This window comes from Solea senegalensis, linkage group LG12 (genome assembly GCF_019176455.1).
Source record: "Solea senegalensis isolate Sse05_10M linkage group LG12, IFAPA_SoseM_1, whole genome shotgun sequence".
NCBI lineage: Eukaryota > Metazoa > Chordata > Actinopteri > Pleuronectiformes > Soleidae > Solea > Solea senegalensis.
Window position 1 is genome coordinate 1,266,608 of NC_058032.1, and position 16,705 is coordinate 1,283,312.

Below are 16,705 nucleotides of genomic sequence, written 5' to 3' on the forward strand. Positions count from 1 at the left end.
ATGCAGGAAGAAAAAGTCAAAAGAGGGAAAATAACTTTTACTCGAAAGTTAAATCACGTGCTCCAATTAAACTAATAAATAATCACGCAGGTCTTTCTAATGCTGTTCTCTTTATCCGGATCCGAATCGCATTCAAATCCTCTTCCACACTTAAATGACTCTACAAATACACAAATAAAACAGCTTCTCATTCGCCCCCCCCTTTTTGCGCAGCGCTTTGCCCACCGAGAGGGAGAGGGAAAAAAGGCTGATGGTCTCTCAAAGATTACCCTATCAGGTGCAAACCGCTGACATGTTTCCACCCACCAACAACAAAAAAAGCCTCACTGTGCCCAAATCTCAGAGTCACAGACGCACAAACACCACTGACAGGCACTGCTGCGCCATCCTCAGATCAGCCAGCCCCAAAAACGCTCTCCAGGGATCCGCGGCTGCTGCTTTTCACACAAAAACACAACTTTTTCTTCACTTGGATACGTTTTGTGTGTGTTTTTTAGCGACTCTCTCCTGGTGGAAGGGCGGTTTATTATCCACCACATCTCCCCGTCTTTCTCTTCTTTTTCACTCTCCGTAGCACTTGGTAGAATAAAATGACCCACGCAAGGTGTGTGAATCCCCCGCAGGTACGGACGGAGTTCAGGAGGCTGTGATCTCAGTGGAGCAGCGGGATTGGGATTGTGGCACAGCTCGACTTTAGGTGCGTGAAACTCGGGAAGGATATCATTTTTGGACGAGGGTATTTTTTTTGGAGAGACTGAACCATTTGGCACCGGTTTACGGAGACAGATTTTGGAGGAGCGCGAGGACACTGAGCTGCGAAAAAATAATCTTCGGGATTATTTCCCCCCAAACAAGGAAGCACCTAATGTTGCACTCCGTGACTCTCCTCCTGCTCTCCGGTGATCTATCCTTATTCTGGGATTCAATCTCCCACTTACCGCCGGAGTCGTGTGCGTAAAGGACGCACGAGGAGAGCGAAACGCCAGAGAGAGAGCGTGTACGCGTGAGCGTGTGTGTCTGTGCGAGAGAGAGCGCGAGGGGGGCGATTTTGCCAACCTTCCTTGGCCGGAGCCCTAAATCTGTGGAAGCAGGTGTATTTCTGCAAGTCAAGATGTCTCCGCTGCCTTCGAGGTTCATATATCTGTAAGTTTGCCCTCATCTCTGCTTCGCTTTGCTCACAAAAATCACGCATTCTCACCAATAGAAGTCGCCAGAAACTTCATATTTGCGCGTTGCTGTCATTCAGGTGCAGACTGTGTTTGTGCTTCATGTGATTCACTCTCCTCCTTCCTTCTCTCTCCTCGTAGGTGTTTACACTTTCTGGTGCTGTATTTCCAGCTGCAGGTACGTTCACTCCTTCATTTAACTCCGCATTTTGTGTTGTGTGCGCGCGTGGTTCATGTGTGTGTATGTCACTTTGCGCGTAATGGTGCCGATGGACAAAAGTTTGTTTTCAGGCTTTCTAAAATATACAAAATTCAAAAAGGCATTGTTTTACATCTATGAAAATAACAGTAATGCAAATAAGAAAGTGGTTGGAATTAAAATGTAATATAACAGCGTAAAAAAGTAGCGCAAATGCAATGGAAACGAGCGTTTCTATGCGTGTTAATGTCGCTGCGACAGGTTACACGAGAGACTGCTCCCCAGACACCTTTTAAATGGTCGAAACACGAGTTAGAAGGAGACTATAATAAAGTGGCTGAAATCTGAAACGCATCATTCCATTCGCACCGGGATTAATGTGCCCACAATCTGCAGGCAACGCAGTGAGGATTAAAACCAGTTTTGTGCTTAATCTGGAGTTCAAGTAGCAGCGTTTGTTGTTGCGTTTTATTGCACAAACGGTGGAATCGATATTTGGGGGTGAAGAGTTCACTGTTGCGTGTGTAGTTCTTTATTTCTTTATTTCTTTATTTCTTCCGTATTGTCTTGGTCTCGCGCTGAGCGGTGATGATCTGCAGCTTGACTGTGAAGCTCTGTGTGATCGCTTTATTGGTAAATGACGCGATCGAGCGGTTGTTTCAAATTAATCTCTCAGCCTTGTTGTGATGTGAGATATTAAAACAGATGAGAGGCACCATCATCATCACCATCATCATCATCATCATCTCATCCATGTCTGCGAGTGTGTTTGTTTATTAGATCACAGCTTTGTTATTTACATAAACTAAAATGTTGGTGTTTGGTGGTAAAATAACACGTTTTTGACGCAAAGTGAATCTTGAGTAAAACTTTTGCTGAGGTAGAAAACAAAAAACAATCAAATGAAAGTTATGTAAGTGTGTTTGCACAGATTATTCACACAGAGCTGGTGAAGTTTCATTTTATTATTATTATTATTATTTGAATCTTTACATGTTTATTGTGCTTTTAGAGAGCGAGATAAGAGACACGAGTGTTTATCAAACAACAAGAAATGAACTGTCTAAGTAGTTTCAGTCAAAACAGGCAATAAAAATGCTGGAATAGCCCTTTATTTCCATGTCAGATTACCAACAGTTAATGGCTCTGTGGTTGTGATTCGACAAGAGAAAACAAAAGCTCTCACCACACATGGCAGTTAACTTTGAACGCACTGCCAACACGAGTGTGTCTCCTCATTTGTGTGTCTGTCTGACCCTGTGTGTGTGTGTGTGTGTGTGTGTGTAATGAGGAGGAGAGATTAAAAAACAACACACACACACACACACACACACACAAAAAAAAGACATATCAGAGATGGAGGCGACAACTAAAGCTTCCTCAGCGAAGACGAGCAGCAGACGTTTTGAAGTTTCAACCATATCCGTTTTCATGCTATGTCTTTGAAGAGCGGCGGCGGCGACGGCGTGATAAAAACCGCTTGTTGCTCGTCTTCACCTCGACCATGTGCTTAGGCTTGTCTCTCCCTCCACGGCAAACGCAACTGTCTACCAAACACACTTTTATGTTTGTTTAGAGACGGGGAGATTTGGGGATAAATCCCTCAGCGGCCCCGGCGAGGCCATGTTTTGTTGTGTGTGTGTGTGTGTGTGTGCGCGCTTGTCGGCTTTGAGGTTCATCCTGAGGGAGAGTTGACAACGTGATGATGTTGATGTTTGACTTTTTCATAATGGCGTGTCATTTCCGACGCTTTCGTGTCTTGTTTACGGACAACACTTTCAATGTTCAGCTGATTTTTTCTAATATCTTTGATTTTACGTTGATTCTTTGATGTTTTCTTGGTTTTCGTTCCAATGCGTCGCACATTTGAAGCCCATTTTCAGCACATCTCTGTGTCTTCATGAGTAAAGCCAATATCGGGAGTGGTGTTTCTGAGATGAGCAGTAGGTGGCGCAAACAGTAGTATTTACGTAAATGAAGAGCGGCGATAGCTGTAGATTCATGGTTGTGTTTTGTTACGGAGGTGGAGGAAGGTTGTGGTTCCCGCAGAATCGGGACTCTCGTGTTTACTCGTTCTAATCGACATTTCAAGACTTTTCCAAACTGTCGTCTGTTGCCATTCAGATGTTTTTATGCCCTTATTGAAAATGTTTTGGTTGAGTTTAGTTTCTTTTGTAAAACGCTGGATAAGAGTGAACAGAACTCGCTTTGATTGACTCTGTTGTGATTCTGTAGGAAATGGAATAAATGTGACTTGTCTGGGAAAATGGCCTTGAGAAACTCAAAAAGTTTGGGTGTTTTAGCTATAAAAATGTAACGCAGCAAATTAAGCAGGTCGTGATGCCTTAAAAACCAATATTACCTCGTCGGATAGTAATTCATTTTGATACCCGGCCTCTCATTTTCTGCCCTGTCTCCTGTCAGGAGTAACATCATGGGCGTGTTTCCTAAAATGTCAAGATACAGAAGCAGCTGTGTTCCCGTTCAGGGCCGGGATTCTCTGAGGTTCCACATTTCTGGACAGAGTACGTCATAGCACGGAGAAGAAGGAGCCGGAGCTTCTGCCTGATGCTGCATCTTAACAAGTCACTGGAGTCAGTGAGAGTAGACGTTGGACGAGTCGACACGTGAAGTCAGATCGCTCCGGTGTGGTTAGAAAGTAAAGATCAGGATGAGCCACAGTTTCCCATCATGTTTGCTGCATGTCATCAAATTGACCAAAGGTAGAAGAACATGGACGTGGGCTATGTAATGTGTGTATAATTAGCCACCTGAGAACAGCCACATAAAAAGCCATTACTGTGCAATTACCAGACAGACGTACAGCTGGGGAAACGGGATCTCGGCGTGGACTGAGATTCCAGGGGCTTGTGAAAGTATACGTTTCGGCGGACGCGGACGCGGTCGCTCTCCTGACACGCGGGTCGCTCTCCTGACACGCGGGTCACGTCCGCCGTTTCCGCTTGTCAAGTTTACGGTGACTCGTAAACACCAGGGCTCGTGGTTTCTGGAACGGCAGAAAACACACTTCCATAAAAATGTTTTCGTGGTGCGACGTGCCTCTCGCCGTCCCTGTCTTGTCTTCAGTCTGCGTCGCTTCCTAATTTATGGACGCGGTTGTTGCCTGCAGGCAGATATGTGTTTGATGATAGTGCAACAGGTCTGGGTGCTTCAGGTGTATAATTGCTGGTGGCTCGCTCGCTTGTGGAAATGGAGTACAGGTTTCTCAGCATCGCCAGGGGCGCGCAGTACACCGAGCAACAGAATCCGACACTATTGCACTTGTTCTGTGGTATTTACAGGTTGTTATCTTCGATTTTTAAAAACCTGGAGGCACAATTCTCTTTGACAGTGTCCATAAAACAACAGCGCACATCACAATCAACACCTGTGTCCCTCTCTCTCTCTCTCCTTTTCCTGTCCCAGGAATCCCAGCAGAGCACTGCCGATTTCACGTATTACATCGAGAACCACACGAGGAACCCGGACGACCTGAGCCGGAAGCAGGTCCGGATCTACCAGCTGTACAGCAAGACCACGGGGAAGCACGTCCAGATCCTGGGGAAGAAGATCAACGCCAACGGAGATGATGGGGGCAAGTATGGTACGGGAGAACTCCTATGCATCTCACCTGACACTTTTAAGCTAGTCTGGGATGAGACATCATCACCACCGTCCACCTGTGTGTTTATTCTTTGTTTTCGTTTAAAAATGTGCATTTTCAGACGGAACAATCTGTGTCCAGATGGTGCTTTTAGCTCCATTTCTGTGTCCAAAAACGCTTATCATGTGACCGTTATGATGCACCATAAACAGGAACTAGACTCTCTAAAGTTAAAGAGTATTACAATCAAGAAACAATGGTGAAAGACGGTGAAACAGAAACTGAAAGTGAGTCTGAGGTTTTACTGAAACACACCAAAGCAGAACCAGCAGCTTTGGACCGGGATCTTCATGAGAGCGTAGTCGTGCTCACTTTGGCTGTTTACCACCCACTGTTTTGGACGTGGTTTTCAATGTTCTGCTTGGCTTGGGAAAGAGTGGATGAACACTTTTGGGAACTGCTGGTTGGAGTTCATGAAAAACATGTTGAAAGTGTTTCCTGCAGCAGTCGAGTATCCAGAGCAAATTCACTGCATTTGTTTTTTTTCACGCTGATTGAGCTCAGAAAACCTCGTAGAGAGTTTTTAGATGTGATTCTAAGGTCACATGTGACGCAATTGTGTCGTATTACTCAACAGTGTCGTTGAGAGTGACGAGTATGACTAATGGAATTGTGACCGTTGATGCTGGGAAGTGTAGAGTTAAATATACATTTGCTTCTGCTTTGGTCGTTGTCGTTTAAAACTGGAGTAGAACGCTGACTGTCCACGTATGTACGTGTGTACGTGTAGCTGCTTAGTAGAGCAGCCTGTAGGAGGCGCCCTCTCTCTCTCTGAACTGCCACGTGATTGGTCAGAGTCTCCCGCCTCTGACAGGCTGGGTTTCCCCAAGACTAGAAACTGTAGTCAGAAGGAAGTGCAGAAGTCTAGTTCTCTCTTTCAGAAGTGAGATCACTCCATTTACAGTTTGCTGAAAAGGTTTTGACACTAGCTAAGGATGACCATGTTGATTTGGTACAGTCCCCCCCCGCCCCGTGGGGACTTGTTGACCATTTCCGATCCAAACCTCGGCGGCAGCAGGAGTGAGATGACGGTGGCTCAAACATGGGTTGGAAGGACTCGCGCTTGACTTTGCCGCAGATATTTCACTCACAACAGCTGACTCACTGCTCTGAAAGTGCAGGTCTCACATGCCTCTGAGTGAGTGTGTTCAGTCACAGATGCGGCGAGGCGAACTTTCCTCACTGCTTGTTAGAGCTTGAGTGGAAGCAGATCCAATTTTTTTCCCATGAGGCCTTGCCAATTTTTTACCCTCCGCCCCCTTCTCTCTCCCCCCTCCTCCTTGTCTCCATCTAGCTGCAGTACCTGGCACCTGTGAACTCCTTTGCACTCACTAATAATGTGCAGGAAGACTCTCTCTCTCTGTCGTTGCTCTAATCGATCTTTCAGTCACTGCAGCTCCGTGAAGAAAGAGGGAATAGATCACCTCACGTCCATATCTGTGCAGCTTATGCACAGATATGGACGATGCTTTTCCAGGACACTCTGTCCTAACCCACGCCTGTCGATGTCCATGTTTTAAGCTGATAAAACGTCGCGGACGATTCTCGATAGACGACCCCGCACCGAGGTCGACACGCGCTCGCACTCACACGATTCACACGGTTCATATCGCACCGACGCACGCAAAGAAAAACAAGGAGAAGAAACGGAGCGGCGCCTGCGTCATCGCTCACAGTGAGACTGCAGTGTACATTAAAAGTCAAATATCCTCTGATTTTTCATGTTCACTGCTTTATGTACCAACTATGGCCACCTGTGGAGTCTGCGTCACTGTGAAACATACCCACAATACCCAGAGCTAATAAACACAACATGTCCGTGACCCCTCGCAGACTCACTTATAGCTGTGGCATTCTGTTCTGATTAAATAGATTCACTCTTTTCTTGTTTCAGACATTTTTGTTATTTTGTCATCACCACAGGGCAGCCTCGAGGATTCCTGCACTCAGACTCAGCTTCCAAGAGATTATTCAAGTGTCATGCTCGTACATTTACAGATTTTTAAGGCTGTGGATTATGTGGATTACAGTCCTGAAGTGCTTACACTGTAAATAAAAGCAGCACATTCCCTCTTTTGTAAAGTAAATGCCACTTGTTAGTGCTATTGATGACAGCGTGATTCCCCTTAGTGTTTGTGTTTCGCTGGAACCATGACTCAAGTATTTAATTAAGTTTGCAGAAGCCTGCGGCTGCCAGACTCCTCGTTTCTCAAAAATCGGTAGTTTACACTGAGAGGGTGAAGATAGGGTTTGGCTGCTACAGTGGAGAACAAAAGGACAAATGTTCCGTCAGAGGGAAATATTGTTTTATTTGATGTTCTGGGGCGAGGCCTCATAACTGAGGTGGATTTATTTTGGGTCCCGCTCCTGATTTGACTTTCACAGACGGAATATCTTTTAAAACATCGCTGCAACGTGTGTGTTCTTCCCAGAAGAAGAAGAACACACAGTCAGACGTGCACCTTTACTGCAGGTTTCCTTCTTCCCACTTCCCCCTCCCCAGGGTTGGATTTTAAGGTTGGGGGGAGGAGAGGAGTTACTTCTGCCCCCGAGCTCGTCCCGTCCCCTGCGTCTATTCTTCCTCTCCTCCCTTGAGTGCCACTGAATGGCCCTGTGTGTTAAACAAATGGATCATCTTAACTTTTTGATTGAGTGAGCACAGACTAAAGGGAACTTGAAACCTAATCCTGAGGGGCACATAACCGCTCCACAAATGTTTGGCCGATCTCTTTTGCCGGCCGAGGGGGCGAGCGGAGACAAAGGTGACCTCGCAGGGGTTCACATTCGGGCTGGGGAGGTTTGCGGAGGATTCCGACGAAATAAAAGGGCCGGCGGGATGAGTCTTTAAGAGTGGATTATTGCTGTGTCGGGGCCAAGTGACGACGGCGTTGTTGGTTCGGTGCAGCAGGACGTTCAAGTGATTTTCCACTTGAGTTATTTGCTCAAGCGGAGACTTATTGTTGTTGTCAGTTATTTCTAATGATCTTTGATGGTCTCTGTGGTGGTGTTTATCAAGCACGGTGTAGATAAAAAAATATGTTTTCTTACGTCACTTTTCTTTTTGTGCATTTGTAAGATGCTCCTACGTTAGGAATTTATTAAGACCCTAAACTGACTCCGCCTTCTCCCTTTGTTTTTTCTTGCAGCTCTTCTTGTGGTCGAGACAGAAACGTTTGGGAGCCACATTCGAATAAAAGGAAAAGAGAGCGAATATTACATCTGCATGAACGAGAAAGGCAAAATAGTGGGAAGTGTAAGTACTGACTTTTCTTTCTCTCTCCTTACCGTCTGATCCTTTTGTGGACGTTGAATATCGGCAGTGACGGGATTGAGTTGCCATTTTCTGTGACCAAAATGAATATTTTAAGGGAGCTCTTAATCCAGGCTGAATTGAACACAGGCTCGGATCTGCTTTCTCCTGCTGTTTTTGTACACCCTAACAAAACCCCTTTGATAACTCACAGCCATTCTTCCATTACGTAATCGGCCCACTCCTTTGACACTCGATCAGTCAATTACGGACTGCAATCACCACAATGCATTGAGAGACTAATGGTCACTTAGGAGAAATGCCATTGCAATTATATCACTTAGTCACACCAGGTGGCCACAAGCGCACGGCGACTGCATGCGACTTAGATACGGAAAATAAATGAATTTGTTGTTTCTCACATGATGGCGTTGTGTTCATAACTCACGCTGAGCTGCAGTAAATCTCACACACGCTTTTACGCCACGACAGCATTGTTATTGTTCAAAATGACTTTTAAATTACTGATAGTTTGATTCATTACAAAATGAAGTTGCATCATAAATCACACTTTATTTTTAGGAAATTACAGAAAAGTAGAAGAAGAAGAAAATCTCTATTCTTAGAGAATTTGGAGAATTTAATGTGTTTATCTAAAGAATTAGTCTCCTAATCTGGATAATCCACTGAATTGACTTAAGTCTCTCTGTCTAAGCTGTTGACAGTGAGGTGTAATCCTAATAAAGAAACACATTTTTCACAGTTCAAGACTTAAGCTTGTTATCCAAGTACATGAGGACAGTGCAGTGTCACAGTTTTATTTAATTATGAAGCTATGCAGCTATATTAGCTTAGCATAAGGACAGGAGGCAGCAGCTCGCTGACTCTCTCTCCATAAGTGAAAAACTTTATTGTTTCTACAGACAAGTTAACAACATAAAACCAGCTTTAATATGACTTTGTTTTATTGTCATTAAAAAAAGAAAGAAAAAAACAAACATTATTTTCCTAGTTTTAATGTGAAAGCTAAGCTAACTGTGTACTAGCAGTGCTAGCTAAACATTTAGCACACAAACTGATATAGAACTGCATGTAAATAAGTGCATTAGCCAAAATATCAAACTATAATTATGAAAAAATACATCTAAAAACTACACAAGATATAATATGAGTTATAATAATGCATCCAGGCTTTTTGCAAATAAACAGCAGATAATTAATGGCACGAGAGCAAAGATTTATGATATACGCTCTTTGTTTGCATTAAGTTCAAGCCCATTAAATTAATACATTTTACCAGAAAAGAAAAAAATGCATCACATGAGTTTTACTGGGAAAAAAAGTATTTTTAGTGTTATTTTACAGTAATAATACACTTAAACAAAACAAATGTCACGCATTGGTAAACATTTTTAATATTATATTATAATTACAGCAAAGCTGACTGTCACATTCATGTAGTAATCAGGTCATTTTCAAGATGAAATCATTCAAACCGAGTTCTTTAGGTTTAGGTTGATCATGTTTGAGCTTTGAGAGACACTGATCGACATTTTCTGACATTTTATACACTAAACAACCAAATGATCAACAGATGAATCAATGGTGGAAACAATCTGTAGCAAACTGTCGCAGTGGAAGTAACCAAAGCACTCTGTTAATCATTTATTAACGTCTTATTTCCCCCCCTCCTCTCCGCAGCTCGACGGGAAGAGGCAGGAGTGCGTGTTTATCGAGGAGTTCCTGGAGAACAACTACACGGCTCTGGTGTCGGCCAAGTACAAAGGATGGTACCTGGGCTTCAACGGCAAAGGGAGGCCAAAGAAAGGCCCGCGGACCACGCAGAAGCAAGACGCGGTCCACTTCATGAAGCGCAAGCCAAAGGGCCAAGTGGCCCCGCTGGAGGAGTTTCCATTCACCACAGTAACTAAGCGGACACGAAGGGCTCGCCGGTTAAAACACAACTCCAAGAGGAACTGACGGGACGAGTGGGACAGCACTAACTTTCCTCGGAGGGTGGGGGGGGGGTCAGGGATCGGGGAGAGGAGAGGGCGGGGGGGCGTTGGGGGGGTTGGGCTATAACTGAAAATCTCAAGCTTCTTCACTTGTGTAAAAGAAAGACGGACAGAAAGAACAAAAAAAGTCAAAGAGGTTTTATTTTTGTATTTCAGGTTGACTGAATCATTTGGATTCTTCTGGGTTGATGTCATTGTGCTAACGTGTCATGTTATTTATACTGGATAAACTAAAGGATTCTGGGAGACATTCCCGTCACCTTGGTCCTCAGCTCCGTTTTGAACTGTACTTTCTTTTTTGACAATGGGGACTGAAGCGGGAGCTGACGCAATGTTATAAAAATCAGCCAACTAGAGATTTATTGGAATACCTGGCGGTTTTTGTTTGTGTTGCCCCTGACAACATGGATCCCATACTTTCCACTGGAATCAGACACCATGGAGATGAAACAGAGAGAGGTGGCAGTCGCAGGTGACACTGCGCTGCCGGGATGACTGTGTAGCTTTTAGTGCAATATTTTACAGGTCTCTCTCTCTTTTCTCTCTGACTCCCTGTCTCACCCCCCACATGTCTCTCAACCTCGGCTTCTCTCTTGGCTCCTGGAATGCGCCGAACCTTCCGAGTGCGGTGTGCGATTTCCTTCACATGGTGTGATGCGGCTAAAACATGACATGCTTTGACTAGTCCGGCACCAGCCGATGCTTTTAGTGTTCCATCACAATCTGGAGACGGGTGTTAATCCCCTTTGTCGCCCCTCACACTCACTCGCTCACAAGCGCTTCATCGCGTGCATTAACGTCGTTCCAGGAAAGAAAAGGATGCCTTAAATCTTCTGAGTGTGTGCTACCTTTGGTGATGAAGACTTCCTCTACCTCCTCGTTCTTCTGAGTTTATCTTTACCTAGTCTGACTGCGTGTGTGTTCACTTAATCTCAAGAACCTCTCAGTTGACGCTGACCTTTAACTCGGCTCTTAATGTGTTGTTTTTTCTTCTTCTTCTTTCCCCTCCTCCAAACATCATCCGTCTAACTCTGAGCTCATCTTCCCTCGACGAAACCGCGTCTGTCACACGCTGCAGCTCAGTCCAACCCACCAGACCATTCAGAATCCTGAATCCCGAACCCGTCTCACTGTCGTGTGTGTTCACCTGTCTGCTGGCAGGTTTTGTATGAGTTGCTACTAACAACATGAAACATTTATGATTTTTTTTTTTTTTAAAGAAAAACAAAACAAATGTAAACAAAAAATAATTTTATGACTATTATTAAGATATTTATTGCCTCCCTTTGTAAATAAAATGTGATGAGTTTTATTTGGCCTCTGTTAATAAAAATGAGGACTATATTTTAAAAGAAAAGGGCCGATGTAATGTGTTTGTTGCATCGTCGAGGAGAGGAAGGTGAAAGTTGTGTTTTTATTAGATTGGCATCCCACGATAACCGCTATCACGATGCCATAAAAGAGAAATGCTGCTGGTAGCGATTGGTCGGACATAGCGTACATTCCCTTCTCCTCATAGTGCCAAGGTATGTATCTTTGTATACAAACCCTGCTATTAATACCAGCTTTTAAAAAAAGAGAATTGCAACATCTCTTACCGCGAAGGGCGGTGAGTTCATGTTTTTCTAAGAAATGAGATTTTTATATTTAAGTCAATAATGTGAAAAGTGCTGAGTCGTGAGTCGCGCGGCACGTGCGCCGACGTACGCACGTGTACCTGAACGCCTCGCTCTAAAATCACGACGCACTTTGATGTAAACTTATTTTCCCAGCGTTAGCAAACAAAGAATATTGTAGACATTTTTTTTTTTCTTTCCATCTTTTAAAAGTGCCAAAGGAATGTGGGGTAGCGTGATTCTTCTAATGCTGTGTTTACAGTAACCGTCAGACTGAAAGATGGCGGCTTTGAGAGAGAGAAAAATACTTTGGTTTAAATTCCTCCCAACGCTATCAGCCCCTCCCCCCCCCTGCACTTGTTGCTGCCTCCAGCAGATCCACGAGTCCCTGCTCCGTCATGGGATTCTGGACGTCTGGCCTGCTTTTAAAGGTGGTGCTTGATGTGTGACCCAGTGATTCAGCGCTAACATAATAGATCAGCACTGAAGATGCCGCTTGTCTGAGAGGGAGAGCGAGGAGTGGGAGGTAGGGGAGGTAGGGGAGGTAGGGGAGGTGGACTCTGTGGGATTTCTATGTTTTATGTTCCCTCGTCTCTTTAAAACGGCTCTCTATCTCGTCTGCACGGCCGCTGACGTTATGACGTTACTCGGGAGACATTTGTGCAACGAGCAGCAGCAGCAGCAGCAGCAGCAGCAGCGTCGACCATAATTATTAAGTATCGACGCCCCCAAAAGAATATTAAAAAGACTGGAAATAAAGTTTATAATTTCAAGTGTTCTCTCATGCGTCACTGACGATATCAAACGCTTTCGAAACCGTCCAAAATTCTCTTTCTTTTTTTCCGTCCACATACTTCAGACTTGACCGAGCACAGTCAAAGTGAATCTGAGTATATTGACATTTAAACGCGTCGGGCGATTCGCAATAAGGAGACGACATCTTTGCATAAGCCTCCCGCCAGGCCTTTCTCTGACTCCACCTTTGATCATTGGACGCTGGATGCTCTTGGAACTGGACCAATAACTTCAAAATGAAACATAGAATCCCCTTTTTTTTTTCCTTAAAAGCCCCGACCCCCTTTTTTCAAAAGAGGTGGAATCTTTAAATGCAGTCCTGCTGGCCGTGTAGTTTATATTCTATTATTAGAAGATCTCAGCACAATGGATACAGTGATGAGCGTGGAGCCGTGTCCATGCAGACGACGACAAGAAAAAACAAAACTGTGGTTTTCAAATAAGTTAAACAAATTTTAGTGGAAGAACCAAAAGTGGTTCCTTGGCCTTGAGATCTGCAACCACACACTTAACAATTAGCACTGTCAACAGAAACGTGTTCTGTGTGAGACACGAGGACATTCTCCTCCGACTGGAATTGTCCCTCAAGGTCAAGTGTTAAAACAAATTCCCCCGCGCCAACAACAACGTCCACCGCGCTGTGTCATTAAATGCAGTTTCACGTCGTTTACTGTCAAAACAGCACCTTTGCTGCTGCTGCTGCTGAAGAAGCCGCTGCTGAAGCTGCTGCTGAAGCTGCTGCTGCTGCTGCTTCTGCTGCTTCTGCTTCTGCTGCTGCTGCTGCTGAAGAAGCTGAAGCTGCTGCTGCTGCTGATGATGATGATGCTGCTGCTGAAGCTGCTGCTGCTGCTGAAGCTGCTGCTGCTGCTGCTGCTGAAGCTGCTGCTGCTGAAGAAGCTGCTGCTGCTGAAGCTGCTGCTGAAGCTGCTGCTGCTGAAGAAGCTGCTGCTGAAGCTGCTGCTGAAGCTGCTGCTGCTGAAGCTGCTGCTGCTGAAGAAGCTGCTGCTGAAGCTGCTGCTGCTGAAGAAGCTGCTGCTGCTGAAGCTGCTGCTGAAGCTGCTGCTGCTGAAGAAGCTGCTGCTGAAGCTGCTGCTGAAGCTGCTGCTGCTGCTGCTGAATGTGAAACCACAGTGGACTGGTGGCCTTTTATGACTGAAATCCACAGGGGAAACGCTGTATTTTTGAACACACGGCTGAGTTGTGTTTTTACAGGATTACAAATGTGCTTACTGTACATAGAGTTTGTGGAAACCCTCTTGTGTGTTCTCCTCATAACAACATCTGGACAGTGTGTCATGAATAAAGAGGTCTGACCTTTAACTTTAACTCCAAGTGAAATATTTATTTATTTACGTTGACTCTAAATGAAGGTGACATCAGTGATACACGCGTGTTTGTGTTTGATTAAACACGTAGAACATTGGTTATATTATAGTAACAATAAGGCTCCAGTGATCATTTTGAAATAGGGCAGTGAAATTTTTGTTGGACCAAAGTTGGACGGACACGCCCATATAATGCAACAGGGAGATGAGTTATTTCTGCAAGTCTAGCAAATCTATAAGTCTCTCTGGGCGTGGAGCAGAGGCCGGCACTGTTTCCTCACCGATCCTGGTTTTCATTGTGGAGTTTGCATGTTTCCCCGTGTGTGAGATGGTTCGCCCCAGGTTCTGCTGCTTCCTCCCTCAGTCTAGAACCACGAGAGTACGAGGGTCAATGTTTGTTTCCTCTCTACGCGTTTGCCTCGCGATGGACTGGTGACCTGTCTGTCTTTCGAGTTCACAGTCGGACTCAGACTAGCCTGGACGTCCTGCACAACAGACAGCGACAAAAACACCACAACATTCAGACCACTACTTTATGTTAAACCGAGTAGGAGATGATTGTGCTCGTCACGCTAACAAGCTTTATATCAACAAGCCGGATGTATCGCCACCTAGTGGAGTGGAGGTGGACACACTTTATTCTGTAAATCAATGTCGGCCAGCAACAAGAGCGTCGCTGAAATGACTTTATTATCATTTAACTCGTGGCACTTTTGCATTTTACGGTTGTAGTATAACTCGACATGACTAAAGAACCTCGTCAGCGTCTGCGCTGACGTTGTTTTCTACGCGACACAAACACAAAGCAGTTGTTTTGGGTGTAACTGAATGATTAGAATCGTTCAGTATTTATGATCGCGGGGCTTTCAGCGGTGCTGTCGCTACATACACCGGACTCTGGTGAATATTAAATATTGAGATTTTAGACATTTCCTTTGCTAAATGTTGTATTAACGCATGTTTTTTGTAACTGATCTACAGTTCGACATTGTTCACTTTGATTCTCGCGTCGGACGTCGCGCTCTCACGCTCTTCCGGTGACGACGCTCTCTGACCAATCGGTCGGCGTCACATGTTAGTAATCGGCTCAGGTACGAGGTTGGATCACTGACGGGCGGACAGTTGGTCAGGTGAAGGCCGCGAGGTTGAGTTAACGATGCATGGGGACGCACTGACTGATCACTCGTGATGTCAGCCTTGTTGTCGCTGCTGCATCATGAAGAAAAACAACACGTAAACATGGACACACACACACACACACACACACACAGTCAGGCCTGGTCCCAGCATCAACAGATGCCAGGTGACACAGCTCATTAACTTCTCCTCTCTGCTATTCTTCTGGCTCCTCATTGTCTTGAGATATGAGATGATCCTTTGTTGGGAGTTTTGCCCTCTTTTCTCGGGGCCCGGCAGGACCCATAATTAGTGCTTTGCACTGGGCGTACTTTCTCACAGGGCTACGACACAATTAATCAGCACTTTCCCACCAATGGGCAGAAGCTGCTTGATTCTATCAAGGCCAGATTTTTCTTTTTTTCTTCAGTAATGGACGGATCGGGAGGAGAAGCACTTTTATTCTGTCAGTGTCACGTATTATTTTATAGGTTTGGTCTTTAAAAAGTGACAGAGTGAATGTTTGTGGATGAGCTCCAGGTGCTAAGTTACTGCTTTATTACGTGAGGACTTACATGAGGAATCCTGATCTGCTGCTCTGTCTGTATGGAGATTAAAACAATGCTTATTTAATTTAACTTATTTTAAATTTTAAATTTTAAATGTTTCCTTTTTTAAATATGTTGGGCGACACATGTAGAAACACATGGTGGTACGCTCATTATTTAATCTTTAATTAAAGCTCAAGTTCTAAAAGGAGAAACAGTTGCACCCTCCTTCACACTGGAGGTCATCTTTCCTCACACATTTTCATTACTGTTGTTTCTGTTGTTTCTGTCTCCTCGTGCGCTCTTAAACCTGCGATCCATTGTTATCGGAGCAGCTGGGATGCACTTTCCGTAATTGCCAGTACAAAAAGTGTAGTCAAAACACTTGATTAAATTGCCCACATTAAGTGAATTGAAACAAATGACATAAATAGTATTAAATGTAAAAAAGAAAAGTAAAGAAGAGCAAGAAAACCAGCACCAGCTGAAAGACGTCAAACGGGGATTTGGAGGAAAATCAAATGCAGTCGTCACTTAAGCGAAAGATGCTTCCTAACAGGATAAAGGCATTTCACATTATAAAGACCTCCACGTCATAATTAGTCAAAAGCTTGGCAACGATGTAGCATCACTGTACTTGGTTTAATACGTAGCATACACATATATGTTCCTGTGTTGTTCTAACAGTCGCTTTCTTCCCCATTTGTAGCAAAAACACATTTGAAAAGATTACAAACAAAACTGAATTTTTCATCAAATTTCATTTCAAAGACAAAGCCGTAATTGCAGACATGCCTGACTTCAGATTGTGAGCATTAACTGGTGTGGTGGATATTACATGTGCACTTGAAAGGGATTATATAAACACAACCACAGGATAATCATATTTGCCTTGAGTATCAAAGTGTTTCCAGCTTTCAGTTGTTTCCTATCATGTATCGCAGTGAAATAACACACTTTTCTCAGGCCTTTGTCAATGCAATTTGTATAATTTAATACCAATCGTGCGAA

At 44.4% G+C, this 16,705-nt stretch overlaps 1 protein-coding gene across 2 annotated transcripts; it reads left to right on the forward strand.

Annotated features, from left to right (window-relative positions):
- On the forward strand, positions 1–10,289 carry fgf24 (fibroblast growth factor 24). 2 transcript variants are annotated; one of them, XM_044040835.1, is made up of 5 exons: positions 1–1,143; positions 1,308–1,344; positions 4,792–4,960; positions 8,176–8,282; positions 9,981–10,289. In XM_044040835.1, the coding sequence occupies exons 1-5, from the start codon at positions 1,112–1,114 to the stop codon at positions 10,257–10,259; spliced, it is 624 nt and encodes a 207-aa protein (XP_043896770.1). In that variant the 5' UTR covers positions 1–1,111; the 3' UTR covers positions 10,260–10,289. The 2 variants fall into 2 exon arrangements, with proteins under 2 accessions (XP_043896770.1, XP_043896768.1); XM_044040833.1 differs by having other exon boundaries at positions 3–1,143; positions 4,792–4,969.
- Positions 10,290–16,705: the final 6,416 nt, after the last annotated feature.